At 45.0% G+C, this 19,469-nt stretch overlaps 1 protein-coding gene across 2 annotated transcripts in view; it reads right to left on the bottom strand.

Annotated features, from left to right (window-relative positions):
- Positions 1–18,373, bottom strand: part of CASP6 (caspase 6) — a 29,209-nt gene extending 10,836 nt beyond the window's left edge. Inside the window, exons 1-5 of one of the 2 annotated variants that reach the window (XM_036764720.1) lie at positions 18,252–18,373; positions 10,632–10,674; positions 8,100–8,246; positions 5,503–5,579; positions 1,230–1,405 (exon numbers count right to left, since the gene is read on the bottom strand). In XM_036764720.1, the coding sequence (XP_036620615.1) occupies positions 1,230–1,405; positions 5,503–5,579; positions 8,100–8,246; positions 10,632–10,674; positions 18,252–18,294 (486 nt within the window). In that variant the 5' untranslated portion in view covers positions 18,295–18,373. Of the gene's footprint in view, positions 1–1,229; positions 1,406–5,502; positions 5,580–8,099; positions 8,247–10,631; positions 10,678–18,251 lie in introns of both variants that reach the window. The other variant, XM_036764719.1, reaches the window with a different exon arrangement.
- Positions 18,374–19,469: the final 1,096 nt, after the last annotated feature.

Raw genomic sequence — 19,469 nt, 5'->3', positions numbered from 1 at the left:
AAACAACACACATAATAACTCCAATCTCAACAGAGAGAACAGCAAGAAAAAACTGAATCTAAGCACTGTGTAATTATGAGCAATGAAAAAGCAGTTAAAAGAACAGATGACGGTTCAGAGGGAGGCACAGATGAGGGCAGCTTCGAAATGAATGTTATTACATACTGTTATTTTATTTTCATATACTTTTATTATTATGTACTTAGTTTTTTGGAGAGGGAAGGCAAGGCAATCAGAGTCAAGTGACTTGCCCAAGGTCACACAGCTAGTGTGTCAAGCGTCTGAGGCCACATTTGAACTTAGGTCCTCCTTACCCCAGGGACAGTGCTCTGTTCACTACGCCACCTAGCGGCCCCTTATACACTTTTTAAAAAGGAAACAAGCTATTTCACAGCAAAGATTCCTAATTTCACGTGCATTTTTTTCTTTTGTGTATTGAAGTGTGTGTGTTTGTTGGTGTTTGCAGAGTAACAAAATTTTTTAAAAAGAAAGCAAGAAGAATGCTTAGATTCTGAACCCAAACAAAGAACAGAGTAAGGTTCCCCTCCTCATCTGCAGTGGTGTGCGTCTATACCACATAATATTTACTGTCGGGCTGGACTGATACTAGTTTTGCTAGATAAACTGCGTTTTCCCTCCTTTTAAGAAAAATTCTTTGACAGAGGGATGACTTTCTGGTTGAGGTAGAAGGAACATGTTGATACAAAGAAATGAAGGCAAAGTAAAAACAAGATAATGAGAAAACATAAACTAAGAGGGAAGGGGGTCTTGGGCGGGGGGGGGGCTAGTCTATTGAGTAAAAACTAAACCTTAACAGGGTAGGGTATGTGGGTGGTGGCAAGGATTCCAGACAAAGTAAGGTTTAACCAGGGACCTTTCTTTTCTTTTTTTTTTTTTAATTTTTTTTTGGAGGGGGGAAGGCAGGGCAATTGGGATTAAGTGACTTGCCCAAGGTCACCCAGCTAGTAAGTGTGTGAAGGGTCTGAAGCTGGATTTGAACTCAGGTCCTCCTGACTCCAGGGCCGGTGCTCTACTCACTGCAACACCTAGGTGCCCCTAACCAGGGATCTTTCTAATCAAGAAATTCTAGAAATTCTGAAACCTAGAATTCAATCTAGAAATCAAGAAAACCTAGAAAAAGGCACTTGACCTTGAAAAGGTGTTGTGAATCCTTCAAAAACAAATGACTAGAACCACGAACTTTTCCAAATGACAGACGTTGCTCTTACCTGAATGATAAATATCTTGGGCTTCCCAACTAAGCTCTGACATCTATCTCCTTTAAACAGGGCGGTCAGCTTCTGAATGTCAATTTTGGCATCATAAGCATAGATGTGATTTCCTTCACCATGAGTCAGGAATACGCACAAGAAGCAGTCGGCATCCACATGGCTAGAGGTGGACACTGTAAGGAATGATCGAGAACTCAGGAGGGAAAACAAAGCATCCACGGACAGTTCTACAGGTGAATATGGTGGTCAGCTATCGAGAATTTGGAATAAAGTGGGAGGGGGTGAAAAAAACCATCCAGCTTAGTGAAATGCAAAAATACAGGGTTCTCTTAAAATCTGCTTTCAAATACCATGCATATTGATGTAAATAAAATGGGGTCCTTTAACCAGACTGTAGTAGGCAGCCTATGAGGCCCCTCCAGCTCTAAATCTACGCTCTTGTGAAAATAAGCTATTCATAACTGATGCTTCATCAAGCTATGATTACATTGCTCCCGGTTCTTCGCAATGGCACAGGCCACAAATCCATCTATGACCTAGTAGATGCTCTCTGATCCCCAGGGGCCAATGTGGTAATAAAAATGAGCATTTATACAGCGCTTTAAGGTCTGCGAAACACTTCACACATCTTCCCTCATTTGATCCTCCCATCACCTGAGAGGTAGGTGCTATTATCAGCCCCATTTTACAGGTGAGGAGACTGAGGCAGACACAGGCTAAGTGAATTGCCCAGGATCACACGGCTGGTAAGTGTTTGAGGCAGGATTCAAATTCAAGTCTTCCTGACTCCAAGTCCAGCCCCCTATCCATGATGCCAACTAGTCGGCTCCTAATGAACTTAGCAAAGTTAGTCCTAAGATGACACACACACATGCATATCATCTATCACTGGCCTTTCTTTGAAACTTTTCCATCTTGTAGGGACTGTTTAACCTTCAGCGGCATAGCCATCAAGGCCCTAGGGTTACTTTCACATGTGAGTGACCCATCAGGATGGGACGCCATTGGAGGAAAGTATGTAATAATGCATTATAATGATAAGCATCATGAAGGCCCCTCAACAGAAGAATGGCTGAACAAACAGGGAATAAAAATGCAATGGAATATTATTATCTGGAAAATTATGGTCCCCTAAGAAGTGATGAAAGGGACAATTTCAGAGAACTCTGGAGAGCAGAAGGAGCAGAACAATTTATACTATTATACTGACATTAGAAGAATAAATAAATCTGAAAAACTTAAGAATGCCAATCAACATAATGATTCCAGAGGACCAATGATGGAAGTATGTGACCCACCTTCTGATAGGTGGTGGACTCAAAATGTAGCATAAGACATATGTCTTTGATATGATAAATAACATTTGGCCTAAATATCACATGGCCAATGTGGGAATTTATTTTGGGTTTCCTTTTCCTTTTTTTTTCTTTATTTCTTTTAGTGTGGGCCTGGGGTGAGGCAAAAATGGAAAAGAATATAAATGTGTAACTGAAAAAGTTTAATTTTAAAACATATCCCAAACACAGAAATCATAGGATCATGTATCTAGACCTGAAGGGCCCTTAGTGGATTTCTAATCCAATCCTCTCATTTTACAGATGAAGAAACCGGGGAGTGGGGTGGGAGGTGTTAAATGAAGAAGCTAAGGGTTACAGAAGTAGGAAGTGAAATGCCATCATCTGGCTCTAGTCAGTTCCATTTATTAAATTTATTTCAGATTTCAGTCAACAAAAATGATTTATACCATTGTCTGATAACAAAAAGGATCTGAGTGGAGTCCAATTAGCGAGCTTTTTACTTAGTTCACTGACTTTTCTTAAAGAAAGTACAACTGATATTCTGCAGATGTGGTGGTGACCCTTCTCTCCCATTTCACATGACTTCAGCCATTTGGGCAACACCACCAGCAGGGAGCTATTTAATGGGGCAGGGACTGGAAAGAAGACTTTTCTGAAGTTGGATGTGTGTTATAAAAGCTGCCCTTTGACTGATGCCTCAAGAACCAACAAGATTTCTACTGGAGCTCATACAAGAAAGCAGCATGGGGGGAAACAAACAGGCACCAAAACCAAAAAAAGGGACGAGGTTAAGTTAAAATGATGATTTAAGGGTCAAGAAACAGACCAATTAAGAAAAACCAAAATGTGGAGTGTGGTGAAGACAAATGGATTTGGAGAAAAAGGACCAAGGCTCTAGCTCCAGCCCTGCTTACTTACAACTTGTGTGACCTCGGGCAGATGACCCAACCTCTCTGGGCCTCAGTTTCCCCAACTGTAAAATCAGGCAGTTGGGTCAGATAGCCTCTAAGATACCTTTTAGCTCTAATCACTATTCCTAAGTGGGGTATTTATAGCCTGGAGGAGGGCAGGTGAAGAGGTGAGGTTTATAAAATTTATGTAACGGTGATGACCATGCTGTTCTCTGACTCTCCTAGAAATAAAACCAGAGAACATGTTTAGGTTTTAAAATGAGCTATTTAGGCCATTCATAAGCAAGTCTCCCCAATGATTACAGTTACTCACTGAAATGGAATCCTCCTGTGTAGGATTTCTTGAGTTAGTGGTTTCATATCCGATTCCCCGAGCCAAGAATTCTCAGCTCTAAACACTTTAGATACCTAGCACTCCTGCTGAAAGCCAGACAGGAACAAGCTGAGGGTTATTCTGCCAGGGTCCTAATTCTGGCCAACACTATTAATCCTCTGTGAACACAGAGGCAGCCACCAAAAGGTACATGATTCTACACCAGAAGCCCAGGACTGGGAAGCCAGCAAACCCAGGCTTTCAAATCCTGCTTCAGGCACTTACTAGCTGTAAGATACTGGGTTAAAGTCACTTAAACTCTTAAACTTCATAAAATGAAGGGAGGAGAGAAGAGAGGGAAGGGGAAAGAGAAAAGAAGGGGGAAGAGGAAGGAGAAGAAAGGAAGGAAGGGACAGAAGGAAGAAAGGGACAGAAGGAAGGAAGGAGGGGAAGAAGAGAAAGGGGAAGAGGAAGGGGAAGAAAAGAAGAAGGAAGGAAAGGAAAAGAAGAGAAGGGAAGGGAAAGGGAAAGGGGAAGGAAGGAAGAGAGGGACAGTAGGGAGGAAGGGAAGAAAAAAAAAAAGAAAGTTAAAAAACAAGTATTTTTTATATGCTCACTATGTTCTATGCTAAACACTTTACAAATGGAAGGAAAGAAAAGATGTCTGGGAGGAAGGAAAGAAGCAGAAAGGAAGAAACAAATATTTATCATGCGCCTGCTATGATGTGCTTGGCACTGTGCTAAGTACTTTACAAATATCTCATCTGATCCTCACAACCACCCTCGGAGGTGGGTGGCATTATCATCTCCATTTTACAGCTGAGGAAACCAAGGCAGACAGAGGTTAAGTGACTTGCCCAGGGTCACACAGCTAGAAAGGGTCTGAGGCAGCATTCACACTCAGCTCTTCCTGACTCCAGGCCCAAGGCTCTATCCACCATGCTATCTAGCTGCCTCTAGGGTCTCTTCTGGATGTAAAAATCTATGCACCTATGATTTTATCCCTGTCCCCCTGACATCACTATGATCTGAACAAAGTTAACCCAAAGAAAACTCTACTAATGACTGTCCTGGCATTTTGTCAGGGCAGGAAAGTGCCCCAAGGGTCACTGTGCCAGCAGAGTTCAGGGTCAGGCAGGTATTACTAAGTTGGAAGCATCAAATGTGGGTCTAGTGAAAGACACTGTCTATTGTCCAGCTCAGAGCAGTTTTATCCCCAGAAGGTCTGCCACCAGATGATGGAATTTTCTGGCCATAGTGACGGATAAGGACCATCTGCAAAGGTGTGGAAGGGCTGCAACAGTCACCAGCAAAGGGACTGTAGCTCTGATGATACTAGAACTTTGGAAGTATCTGAAGACAACCAGTGAAAGCCTTTCCTCATTCCCTCCAACCCTTCCAAGTTCTGACACTTCTACACATTACATGTTTCGCCCTCTATCTTTGCAGCAGCTCTTTCCAGATAGGGTTCAAACAAGGATGTGCTCACAAGAGCTGATTGTTAAATTTTCAGCACGAGCATTTATACCTTAGAAATTGGGCTATGCTACAAATCAGGGTTTGACTTACTGTCTCACTGACTGCCTAGACTTAATAAAGTAATGGAGAAACGTTGCTGATGCAGACTAAACTTGGAAGTGTATCTTATATACTTTCTTTTCACAGAGATCCAGTTGTTAAGCATTTATTAGCACTCCCAATGGGGCTGCTTCACAATTAGACACACACATGATAGAGAAACCACATACCCGTATGGATGGTCTTTAGGAGGTCTTCAGCTTTATAATCATCATAGCAATGCACTTCAAACCCCAGATTTGAAAGCCTAGGGATGGAGTAAGGGAAATGTTAAAGGAATCCAAACACCTTCCAGGTCCTCCATATTCAGGCTCCAACTTACTTTTCCAGCCTCAATTCATTCCTGCTTTACCCCCCACTCCACCGTTCTCTAATCTGGTCCTGCCCAATTCTGCCTTTCTGGCTCTGCGTACACTGTCCCCAGGCCTGATCTAAGGTCCCCTCAACCCTTCAAGAAACAGCTCAGGTGCCCCTTTGTCCATGATGCCTTCCCAGAGCTGCCCCTCTGAAAGGAATGCCACTCTCTCTGGTTCTTTCTTGCTAGTACCAATTAAACAACTCAATTAATTACACAACTCCACTCCACTCTACTTTGCATTTGCTGCCCTGCCTGGTTTCAATTCCACAGATCAAGATACCCATGTGCGGGGTTACCCCCGGTGTTTGGTCCCCTGCCCACCTTGTTTTCTTGGCTTCTTTTGTGTGCTACCTCCCCCTTAGATTGTAAATTCCTTGAAGGCCAGGACCGTCTTTTTATTAATTGTATCCCCGGCACATAGCACAGTGCCTGGCACACAGCACATGCTTAATGAACATTTATTGGATTGGAAAATGAACAAGTCTTTGCTAAGCACCTATTCCTGCTGGGGATATAAATGCAAAGAATTAAAAAGCCCCTATTCCATATGAGCTTCCATTTGAAAGTACTGAGGATATAAATCTATATCACATCTCTATATCTATGATATATAGTATGTATAATACATAAAGCATAATATATGTAATATGTGAAGTATAATATAGCATATAGAGTATATCTATGTAGTACGACAGATATTACGTGTTATATTTATAATATATTTATATGTATATAATAATACAAATAATTATCTATACTATATACAAATATTTATACGTACTTATACAATATGTATGTATAAATATATTGTATAAATATTTATACATACACACATGTATACTTATATTATATGTAAAAAAATTGCCAAACCAGTTTACCTGATATAGGGAATATTCCCATCACGAGCCTCCATCAATCAACAAACATTTATATAGCACCTATTATGTGCCAAAGACTGAAGATGCAAAGGTTAAAAAACAAAATGGCCCCTGCCCTCAAGGAGCTTCCATCCTACTTGGGGAAAACCACATGTACACATAGCAGTGTATATATAAGACATATAGGAAATAGATCCAAAGTGCCATCAGAAGGGAAGGTGCCAACAATGAAGGGAAGTAGAAAAGGTCTCCCACAGAAAATGGTGTCTGAACCCAGTCTTCATAGACTTGGTTAATCTAGCCAGGGGTGGGGAACCTGTGGCCCCCTAGACCCTCAAGTGCAGCCCTTTGACTAAATCCAAACTTCACAAAACAAGTCCTAAGGATTTAGGTTGCAGGTTCCCCAACCTTGGTCTAGAGACTTAAGAAAATGATGGTGAAAATGTTAATGATGCAAATTAAAGCTCACGCCCATCAGACTGACCAAGCTGACAAGAAAGAAAAAATGATTACCGCTGGAGGGGCTGTGGACTTGGTGGAGTCATTCTGGAAAGTAATTTGGAACTGTGCTCACAAAGTTACTAAACTGGGTATCCTTTCTGACCCAGAGATACCACTAGGAAGCCTGAGACCCCAAGCTGATCAAATGAAGGGGAAAAGGTCCTATATATACAAAAATACTGGTAGCGACTCTTTTTTGTGGTGACAAAGAACTGGCAGATAAGGGGGTGCTAACCCATTGGGGAATGGCTGAATAATTATGGCATACAAATGTAATAGAATAGCATTGTGCTGTAAGAAATGAAGAAATGGGCAGTTTCAGAGAATCCTGGAAAGACTTACATGAACTGATAAAGAGTGAAGTAGGAAGAACCAGGAACACAATTCAGACTAACGTCAATGCGGTAAAAACAAACAATTGATAAATAAGAAGCAATATTTCAAAGATCTGTAATTCGGACAGTAAAGGTACTCCCCTTCAACTGGCACTGATCTTGGCCTCTCTCCTCTTCTATTTATGTGGATGGTCTTAGAGTTGCCTTGGTTGAAAAATGTATCACTTGGAAGCCAACCTATCACCTACTAAGGGGCCTAATAGATGCTTAAGGAATTTTTCCCAAATTGAGGCTAATAATAACCTCTTTTAAAAGTGAAAGTAAATAAATAAAACAGGGATGCGTTTATGAAAGAAAACGTTTCCAGCTTATTTCTGAACAGAGGGGCCTTTTTCTATGGAAAAGGACTCTGAAGTACAAAGCCCAAGTTCAAATCCTGCTCCTGTAGGATCTGGGTGATCTTGGACAAATCTGTGATCCTCCTCATGCCTCAGTTTCCCTAACAGTAACATTGAGGGGGTTAGACTAAATGACCTTAAGGTCTCTTCCACCTTGAAATCTACCATTCTATGACCTTTATTCACCAAAGAGTCGTCTTCTCGCCTGACTCACTATCTGATTACCACTCACAAATTTTATAATTCCAACTTGCCAACTTGTCTCTGATAGAGGACAGGATAAGACGTGCAGACTACCTTAGTCTAAGGTTCTCTCTGTCTGCCCTGGTGCCACGCCTTTCTGGCAAAGTCAAGTGCCAGAAGAACCGCTCGTGATTGAAGATCAAAGCCATGCCTCTCCTGTTGTGATCCATTTTGTAGCTTTCTGCTGGATCAAGTAATTCCCTGTGCATGAAAAGTCAAAGAATAAGAAAGCTTGAGTCCAATTCACCAAGTAGTATCAGTTAATCAATCAATACGCATGACTAAGCACCCTATGTGCCTAGGACTGGGCTAGGTGTTGGGGAAACAGAAAAAAGATGAAATAGTCCCTGTCCTCAAATAGCTTATATTCTATCAGGGTAGATAGCACATGCAGAGTATAGGGGTAGGGAATGGACCTGTAAATTCCCGTGTTACAGGGAAACTCCAGGATAAGGAAACACTCTCTACCAACGTAGGTCAGCACCTTCTCTCCAACATATAATTTTAGAGAAATAATCCTTAACCTGGGGTCCTGAACTTTAAAAAGGAAAATGTTGATAACTATTTCAAAATAATTTGGTTTCTACTGGGGTGGAGTTGTGAACTGATCCAACCATTCTGGAGAATAATTTGGAACTACGCCCAAAGGGCAAACTGTGCATACCCTTTGATCCTGTAATACCACTCCTAGGTCTATATCCCAAAGAGATAGATAATAAAAAAGGGAAAAGGACCTACATGTGGTGGCAAAGAACTGGAAATTGAGGAGATGCCCATCAATTGGGGAATGGCTGAACAAGTTGTGGTAGATTGCAATGGGATACTATTGTGCTATGAGAGATAACAAGCGGGGCGATTTCAGAAAAACCTGGAAAGTCTCACATGAGCCGATGCACAGTGAACAGAACATCATACACGGTAACAGAAATGCTGTACAATGAAGAACTGTGACTGACTTAGCTCTTCTCAGCAATCACATCCAAGGCAATTCCAAAGAGCCCGTGATGAAAAATGCTACCTGCCTCCAAAGAAAGAACTGATGCAGTCTGAATACCGACTCAAGCGGACTTCCTTCCTTTCTTCCTTGTTAAGTTTTCTTGCACAAAATGACTACAGAGATGTTTTATGCGACCACACATGTATAACCTTTATCAGATTGCTTACCATGAGGGGAACAGAGGTTGGGGTGGGTGGGAGGGAGGGATAGAATTTGGAACTCAAAACTTAAAGCTTTAGCACCCTTTACTATCTTTCCTCCTACTCTGCCATGGTCACAGCAGTGTGCCACAAAGGACTGAGATCCATTTGTATTCTTGTCTTTCCTCATGACTGCCACGGCCAAAGAATTCGGCCTGCACCGAGGGCAGGGGTTCTTAATAAAAGGACGGTGAATTTTTTAAAGTATTTGATAAATATATTTCAATATAATTGGATGCCTCTGTAACCCTGTGTATTTAAAGGCAGCTAGGAGGCACAGTGGATAAAGTACCTGGCCTGGAGTCGGGAAGACTCATCTTCCTGAGTTCAAGTTCAGGTATTTGCTGGCTGAGTGACCCTGGGCAAGTCACTTGACCCGGTTTGCCTCAGTTTCCTCATCTGTAAAATGAGTTGGAGGAGGAAATGGCAAACCGATCAAGTATCCTTGCCAAGAAAACCTCAAATGGAGTCAGATACAACCGAAACAGAGTGAACAACAAGACGATTAAGAAGTTTTCTCTTGCGTATTGGACCTGAAATGGGCCTCTTTGCAGAGTCTATCCCAGCCAACGAGGCGGCACAGCGGTTGGAGCACTGGGCTGGGAGTCAGGAAGATCTGAGTTCAAATCTGGCCTCACAGACTTACTAGCTCTGTGACTGTAGACAAGCCACCTAACCTTTCTGGGCCTCAGTTTCCTCATTTGTAAAATGAGGGGGCTGGCCTAGCTGGCCTCTGACGGTGCTGTCTTTTCTTCCCCAGGCTGACCATCCCTAGAACCTTCCCTGTCCCGTAGCTTTGAGTCTCCTCACCTTCCCAGTCCCCGTCATCTGGACATACTGCCGTTTGTCGATGTCTTTCCACGGCGCCCTGAACCAAACACATTCCAAAGATGGTCCAGCCAGGAGCAACTACCTTGAGACTCTCCCATCCCAATTGGTAGATACAAGGCTTTCTCCTCTCAGAGGAGACTGGAAGGGGTTAGTTTTTCATCTGCCAGGAGATCAGCTGGCTCACAGCTGATAGAAACACCACCATCCTCACTGAACCACAGATCAAAAAATCAGAAGAGCCCTGAGTTTGACCATCACATTTTACAGATGAATAAACTGAGGCAGACTGGTTAGGAGATTTACCCAGGGTCATATACTTACAGAGTGTCTGATACAGGGTTTAATGATAACACTACAAACACCTTCAGTTTACAAAGCGCTCTCACTCTCAAGAGATCAGCGGTATGCTCACTCACCCCCTATACAATTCATGTAGTTAATAAAACTAGATCCTACTAGGTCATCTCCGGCAGTCAGCTCTTAATGCTCTGATCTCACCCTCCCCTCATTCCGCCATTAGTACCAGCCCACAGTCTTTAATAGAAAAAGACCTATTACCTTTTAGTTATGGCATCCATTTCTGTCACATTCTGTCCAGCATCTGCTAAAGACAAAAACAAAAGGGTTTTGGAGATGCAAACACAACAGAAAGTATTGAATGCCCTCTCTTCCACACCTGCGACTTCGGTGCATCTTACTTATGTCAGCTTTGGAGAGTGTTTGACTCACAAGTCACTTGCAATCTTACTAACCCTTCACCTTTGGCAGGGATGGTTGGCTCATTTGTGTTTTAATTATAGAATGATTAAAAAAAATTTTTTTAAATATTTCTTTTCAAGGCAAGTTGTTCTCTTCAAGAGATATGATATAGCTTAGAAGGTGGTTTCCAATTCAACCTGTCCCATGTTTGTTTACATGCTGGGTGTGACAACGGGCAAGCCACTCAATGCCCCCAACCTACTCTACAGACTGCCAGCTGTCAGAGGCAACTAGGTGGCACAGTGGATAAAGTGCTAGACCTAGAGTCAAGATCTGAGTTCAAATGCAGGCTCAGATACTCCCGAGCTATGTCACCCTGGGCAAGTCATTTAACCTCTCCCTCCCTGTTTCTCATTTGTAAAATGGATATGAAAATAGTACCTACCTCCCAAGGTCGTTGTGAGGATCAAGTGAAATAATATTAGTAAAGGTGCTTAGCACAATGCCTGGCAAACAGTAGGTGCTTAATAAATGCATGTTCTCTTCCCTTCCCTTTAGTGCCCACCAAAAAGCAGTTCTCCATGACTTTAGATTGCAGAGCTGGAGTCAAGTTGCATTGGCAGAGAGAATTTCTTCATCAGGAATTCCTATGCCACTGAAATCACAGGACTGGCTCAAATATATGTATTTATGTATGTATATATGTGTGTACATATGCATGTGTATGTGTATATGTAGTGTATATATATCTATATAGATAGATATAGATAGATATATACATACACAATAACAGTTTGTACTTACATATGGTTACAAAGTCCATAATAAATTAATAGCTTTAATTAAGCTATTAATATTAACTGCACAAAGACGTTGGCACAGCCTTGTATTTATCTCACCTAAGACTTACAATCACCTCGTAAGGCAGGTGATACAAGGATGACTTTCATTTTACGGACGAAGGAACCAGAATCTAGGGAGATGCTGTGGTTCAGTTAGGCCCTGCAGCTAAGAACTGGTACACTTTTACATTCATAGGTATCAGAGACTCTAGAAGGTCAATCCCCTCCATTAACAGAAACTGGTTCCCCAAAAGTAAACCCAATTCCCCAAGGTCATACTCATGATACATAGCGAAGCTGAGATTTGAACCCAGTTAACCAACCGGGGTGGTCTTTGCATTTACTTCATGCTGTTGACTACGGTGCTTTTCCTCATAAGGCAGGGAAACAGTACCCTACAGAAAATACCAAAAGAAATTCACATCCAGGATTTTTTTTTTTTGGCACTAAGCAAGGAATCTCTAATCTCTCTTTTTTAAAAAAAGAGAAAAACCTGCCCATAAGCGTTGCAGGCTGGGAAGACCCAGATGGAACACCCTCTTCACTATTCTTCTTCTAGCAGGTACAATGGAGGAGCCAGAAGGACTACAGAAAATACAGGTTAAAAACCTCTCACAAAGAGGCACGTTTTTGGACACTGTCAACATGGGGGCTTTTCCTTAACTAGACTTACTTGTTGCAATTATTTTTCCTTTTTAATTTAGGGAAAGTTGGAGGAGGGGGTCTGGAATAATGAAGTGTGGAATTTATCATATTTTTTTAAACCAAGTGATATGAAATGGAGATTCTCAGTTCCGTATACTATCCTCTTTTTGCATTCTGCTGTGTAGGTGGAAATGCCTTCTTTTTGGTGTTTAAATCCAGAAATTAAAAATAGAAATAACTAAACCTGTCAGGTGCATTTGTTTTGTTGAGACGGAATCCTCGTCTATCAGATAGTGTCAGTCCTTGACTTACAGGATTCACATTTACCGTGTCCAGTCACATAACAGTCCATTTCCCAATGTAGGCCCCACAAGAGTCCTCACCAGCGCCCCACCTCAGCCTGGCCCCCTTAAGCCCTCCATGCTTTCTCTACCTTGAGAGGGAGAATGGGTACATGGATAAGGCGTGGGGCTGAGTTCAAACCCCATTTCTGTCACTTACTACATTAGCAACCCTCCCGCAAGACAATCCCTCTGGGTCCCTAGTTTCCTCAACTGTGAGATGAGGAGGTTAGACTGAACAGCCCTATTGATTCTGACAGGCCTCGACAAGTGACCGGACATGAGGAGTGAAAGAAAGTGAGATACTGGGTGAGACACTGGGAAAACAGTGATGGTGTCCTCATCAGTAACTGGGAAATGAAGGAAGCCAGGAGGATTTGGGAGGAAAAGATCATGAGTTTAAACAACCACTGAGCAGCACCGATCTATGATCCTACGATCTCTCCTCTTCTCTCCCTTCTGACAAGTCATGACTCCTACCCAACACCAAGAGGCTTCTAGGGGCAGCTAGACAGCTCAGTGGATAGAGTGCTGGGCCTGGAGTCGGGAAGAGTCATCTTTGTGAGTTCAAATCAGGCCTCAGACACTTATTGGCTGTGTGACTCTGGGCAAGCCACTTAACCCTGTTTGCCTCAGTTTCTTCATCTGTCAAATGGGCTAGAGAAGGAAATGGCAAACCACTTCAGTAGTATCTTTGCCTAGTATCATGGGGTCTTGAAGAGTTGGACACAACTGAATAACAACATCCTGGACTCCCTCTAAGGGCTGCTCACTGATAACTAACTAAACTCATTATCTTTTCCTCCCAGACCCTTTTCCAAACTTCCCCACTACCATGGAGGGTACCACCATCCCCCAGTCACCCAGGATCATATTTAACTGCTCACCCCTTTACCCCTCACAGCTAATCAACCGTCAAAGTTCTATCATCTTCACCTTCATAACACCTCTCGTATGTGGTGCAGGCCTTCATCAGCTCACGTCTGGATTATTCCAATACCAGCTTGCGTCAAGCCTCTTCCCACTCCAATCCATCGTTCACTCAGTTACCAAACTGATCTCCTGATCAAACCTGGCTTCCTTCCTTCATGTCCAGTCTTCTTACATCTTGCTACCCCCTCCACCTACTCTTCCGTACAGTGACACCGAACCCCTTGCTGCCCCCCATACAAGACAGTACATCTCCCGACTCCACGTATTTTCCCTCTCTGTCCGTGCCTGGTACTCTGCCTCTCCTCATCTCTGCCTCCTGCATTCCCTGGCTCCCTTCAAACCCTTCCTAAAATCCACAAGAAGCCCATCCCAATCACTTTATTGCCTTTTTTTAGAGCACTGATTCCTAACAATCTTTATAGTGAGTAAACTTTACTTTCCCAAACAATGAGAGGTTTAAAAAAAAAATACCTCATCATTACAGCAAAGACTGTCTTTATATAGAAATACATTAAACAACTGGACAACCTTCCAGCTGTGACAAGTAGAATTCCATTTAAATAAACACATTAATGCCCAATTCTATAGAAAGAGGCAACCCTCCTCTCCCGCCTACCTCCCTAGGAGAAATAACTCACTCTAGCATTACTTTGCTGATACAGATAGAATGAATTTTGTTGTTGGAGAAAGAAATCTTCTAGCCCAGGTAATTCATAGCTTCCATTTTCCATCTTAACAAAGACACTGTCCCTGGTTTGGGTGTTTTTGGACCTCGGAGCTTCTTATCTTTTTCAGTTGGTCCCTTTCCAGTACTATCTAATCTGTCCCCCTACCCTTTGAGCCTCAACCAGTTTCACTTTAGAATTCTGGCCACACTTTTTCCCCTCTGCTGAATATATTAAATGAATGAATTAGCACTGATTAAGTGCCAAGCCCTTCTCACCTAACCAGACAGGCTTCACTCATTTATTTAACAAATATTTATTGTGCCCACAAATATAAAAAGTTAGACGCCCACCCTTCCAGGAGCAAAATTTCCTTCCTTTCTTTTAAGACTGGGTTTCCCCATCTCACCCAAGCTGGGAGGCTACTCACAAGCCAGATCCCACTACCTGACATTCCCCTTTCTTCTGGCCTGGGCCAGTTCACCCCTCCTTAGGCAACCTGAAGGCCCTGTGCTCCTGAGGGCTCACCATATTGATGCTAACCTTAGTGAGGACGCGGGATGGGGCGATAGAGCAAGGCCACAAGCAAGAGATCTGCCAGAGGTGGGGGGGAATTACAGGCCACCACACCTGGCTAATTTACTTATTTCTGTTGAGTCACCCAGGCTCATAACCTTGGGGTCCTCCTTGACTTTTTACTCTGCCTTACCCCCTATACAATCAGCTACTCCCCTTAGAGGCAGCTGGTGCCAAAGGAGATAGAGCGCTGGGCCTAGAGTCAGCAAGACATGAGGTTAAATCTAACCTCCTAGACTCCAGGTTTTCTCCTTCTCCAGTTTATCAATCAACAAACATTTATGAAGAGCCTACTATGTGCCAGCCACATAGTACTTGTATCCACAATCTCCACTCCCAAAGAGCCTGCACTGTAATTGGGAAGATGGTAAATATAAAAAGCATACACCACAAAGTGAACAAATACAAAGTTGTGTGACACAAGATAGTTCAGGAGGAAGGATACCAGTAATTACAGGGATGAGGGAAGAGCATAGGCAGAAGAGAATGGTCTGTTTTAAAACAATACAGGGTCTTTTTGAGGGGGACAGGTGAAGAGGGAGATCATTCCAGGCTTCCAGCTGCCAAAATAATCTTCCTAAAGAACGGGTCGATTCGGCTCAACCCAAGAGACTTAGGCACAAAGCCAAGAAGGCAGCTTGGAGGTGCAATGGATAGAGTAGGCCTGGAAGGAGGAGGACGTGAGTTCAAATGTGGCCTCAGATGCTCTGTGTGACCCTGGGCAAGTCACTTAATCCCGCTTGCCTCAGTTTCCTCATCTGTCAAATGAGCTGGAGAAAGAAATGGCAAACCACTTCAGTAATATCTTTGCCAAGAAAACCCCAAACGGGGTCCCGAAGAGTTGGACGTGACAGAAACAACTCAAAAACAACAAAAATACAAGTTCATTCCCTTATGTTCTACAGAGGGAATTCAACAGTCAAGCCAATAACTAGAATTATAATTTTAGGAGGACGATAGTCCTAAAAAGCCAAGTGAACATGTGCTGAATTACTGAAGAACCAGTGTTTCTAGGAGACTTTCCAGAACTGCCCTCCTTTTGGATTATAGGCGAAGCTCTGCCTGGGATATAGCAAACACCTAATAAATGTTTTATGATTGAGGAAACTAGTTCCTGTCCCCGAGCTGTAACTAAGAATTCTACTACCTGGAGTAAATTAATGGGGAGGGGGGTTGAGGCAGAACTGGGGAGAAATCCTGGATCCTAAAACATAAAGGTATAGAGACCCCAGGAAAGCCCCCTGGATCCCAGCTGCTGGGAAGGCTCTTAAGGGAGGGGGCTCGGTGGGATGGGTCCTGGGCTACACAAGGCCTAGGATCCCAACTTGGCTAAGAAACCCTCATGAAAGGTGTGACTGGGGCCACTCCACCATAGAATGGTCCATCCTGGGAACCCTCCAGAGTTTGGACTAATAAATAAGCCCCCTCCACCAGGTCAAAGACCCAGATCAGTGACCTTCCCAACCCTCTGGAGGGTGGCCCTAAGGGTGCCAGGCCAACGGACCAGAGGAAGCGGGGAGGGAAGTCTGTTGTGCTGCTCCCCCGATGCCCCTCACCCTAGAAACGGCATCATTTCAGCAACTCAACGTGGGGGGAAAATTCCCACTCTACTTCCTGGGGACCTCCACCATCCATGACCTTAGCTGACACGAGGTAAGTGAATAAAAAGATGCCTGATGGTAATATTTACCTGCTTAACTAGCACATCTCCCTTATAGCATATTCCCTAGGCTCTAGGTCAGTTCTCTGTCTCTGTAGCCCTGGCACCTATAACGGTGAAGGGCTTAATAAATGCCTGTGAACTCAAGGGGATTCTGGCCGCCAGCTGCCAGCTGTTCCCGGTCTGCCACCGCTGCCAGACCTGTATCACACAGGTGAGAGCATCATCTACTCCCCCACCCTGGCTCTGGGGCAAGCCTTGGTTGACTCTATGAAGCATCACTGGGCATTTGGGGGTGGGGGGGGGAAGCAGAGACACAAAAGCACTGGAGAATAAGCCTCGAAGCTTCCGTCTCGTGGCTCCCCAGCCCACAGCTCCAGGTTTTTCGGGCTCGTTCTGTTTTTTGAAAGCTTAGGGTCAGTCACAGATCCGGTGAGCAGTACGGGCACCAAGCCCTCCCTCTCTCTCTCTCTCTCAGGCAGTAACGGGAGCCAATGATTCCGAAGGATGACTAAACGAATTCAATTTCAAGCCAATAGCCAGGGACCCACGATGAGCAAAGGCAAAGCGCCCGCCCGGTGTTTCCTCCAAACAGCCGGTTATTGTTTTCAAACAAGTTCAGACACCCGAGGGTCTGAACACCTGGGCCGAGGGATGCACGGCGTGAATACTCGGCTTCCGCGTCTTCTCCCCAGGGCTGGGCTTACGGTGGGGGAGGGGGAGCCCCTCAGGAATCAAGGTCACGGGGAGGGGGAGGGGAAGGGGAAGGCACGCCGGGTGACTCCAAACCCCAGCAACAGTCGCCGCAGCGTCCAACCCCAAGGAAAAAGAGAGAGAAGCCTCTCCCCGCCTCCCCCGTGGAGGCTGCAGCTGCGGCTGCTCCCGGGGATTTTTCTTTATTTTCATTTTTAAGAGTGAAAAGTAAACCTCCCACAAGCATCACGATAATAATAGCTTCCACGGATACGGTGCTTTAAGGTTTGCAAAGCACTTGGCATAGGTCATGCCGTATGAGCCTCACCACGACCCCGGGAGGAGGGGGCTGAATCATCCCCATTTTACAGATGGGGACACTGAGTCCGGGAGAAGGGCCCTGGCTTGGTTAGACAAGGTCACACAGCTAGGAAGGGTCTGAGCCAGGGCCAGCAGTCGGGCACTCTACCCACGACGTCACTAAAGTAAGGGCTTCTCTAACAATAATAAGCGCACTTTATTAAGCGTGCATGGCAACAGGGGTACGAGGAGGAGAAGGAAGCGAGCCCCAAGAAAGCAGCTCCTCCGGGAAGAGAAGCGCGTGTTAAATGAACAAATACACCGATCAAAAGGAGGCGAATCTCTACAAAGCGGCAGGAGGGGGAGGGGGAGGGGGAGGGTCAGGATTCCTGAAGCAGATTTACAGCCAGGGAGGGACACCCCCCCCCCCGGGGGGGCTAGAGGGAAGAAAAGGAGCTGGAGGGCAGGAGGGCGAGGCCCCCGGCGGAGAGGGGAAAGGCACGGGACAGACCACCCCCCAAGCCCGGCGTGTCAGCCCTTAGGGACAGAGGCTCCCAGCGGGGGGGCAGGGAGGAGGGGCAGCTGAGGCTGGAAGCCTAATCCTCCCACTCCGAATGGGGGTAGAAGGAAAGCAAAGAGGGGGACGGGAAGAGAAAAGGAAAGGGGAGAAAGGAAAGGAGGAGGAAAAAGGGGAAGAAGGCAAGAAGAGGGAATGGGTGGGAAAGAGGGAGAACAAGGGAGGGAGAGAAAGAAGGAAAGAGAAGGGGCGAGGGGTGATGAAGGAGCAGGAAGAGGATCTCCTGGGGGCGCCCCTCCCCTCCCACCTGGGGCCGAGAAATCCCCGCCGCAGGAGTCCAGGGCGCTCATGTTGCAGGATCCGGGGGCTCGCTCCTGGGTGTCCCTGTCTTCCTGGCCGCTGCGTGCAGCCCCCGCCTCTTCCTCCGCGACTCCCTCGGCTTCCTCCTCCCTCTACTTCCCTGTCCCTCCTCCCCTAGTCCCTCCTCCTCTTTCTTCCCCTTGTCCCCGCAGCACGCCCAGTCCCCAGATGCAGAGCACAGTTCTGGGCATACACTGTTCGGCCACGTGTGGAGCCTGCGCTACCGCAGTTCTGATCCCGCCCCAAGCATTTCTCAGTTTGGGCTGACCCAGCCTGGTGTGCCTAGGTTTCCTAATTTGTTAAATAAAGGCGTAATAAACCTCTGCCGTCTCCGAGTCCATCGCCGTTCCAAGGGCAGGGTCTTGTGGTCCAAACAGCCCCCTCCCCCTCTTGGCAGTCTCAAATCTAAATCTGGGGGTGTGTAAACTTGCTCCTGCTTCGGGGGTTCCCTTCTGTTTTGTTTTTTTTTTTAATCAACAAGCTGAGAGCTTTCCAGGAATAAGGTCTAGCCAGCAGGCTGTACCCTGAGCTTGCCGTAACAACAATCCTTTGCGATCACCCTCTGGTCAACTGAGCCGCAGCAAACTCCAGGGGTCATTTCACGCCAGCCCCAGGTGGTCCCTGAGCTGGGACAAGCACCTGCAGGATCCCTGGCCCAGTCATGAAGCCCGGCTATGAATAAAAGTCTTTTTGGCAAGCGGACATTTGACATTTGAACATGTCCAGCCTTAATAAATGTTTACTGATTGATCGATTGAAGGGGTAAGGGGGGTATATTTTGTCTTTAGTTCCTAAAAAGATAGGGAGTCACAGGAGTTTTCCATAAACTAAGGAAGGGTCCAGGGCTTAAACATAACCACACTGGAGTCCACCCAGTTTGAGTGTTTTATTAGGCCATTACCTAACCCACTAACCCTCACTCCCTCCTCCCCTCCACGGTCAAGGTGACTTCAGCTTTTCTGAGATGAGAAGTGGCATCTAAAGAATGTGGTCCCTTCAGGCAAAACTCACCTCCAGAGATTTTTGCTAGACAAAGCTGATGCAGAATTTGTCTGGCTTCTGGCTGAATAGTTTGATATGCCGAGAAAAAAGCTTTCTCTCCCAGTAAGAACTCAGGTGACCATTAGGGCTGATTTGTATTCGAAGGGTATTTTTATTTTGCCCA

Source organism: Trichosurus vulpecula, chromosome 6 (genome assembly GCF_011100635.1).
Source record: "Trichosurus vulpecula isolate mTriVul1 chromosome 6, mTriVul1.pri, whole genome shotgun sequence".
In the NCBI taxonomy this organism is placed as follows: domain Eukaryota; kingdom Metazoa; phylum Chordata; class Mammalia; order Diprotodontia; family Phalangeridae; genus Trichosurus; species Trichosurus vulpecula.
Note: the sequence above shows the minus strand (reverse complement) of the source record. Positions and strands in the feature narration are given on the sequence as shown.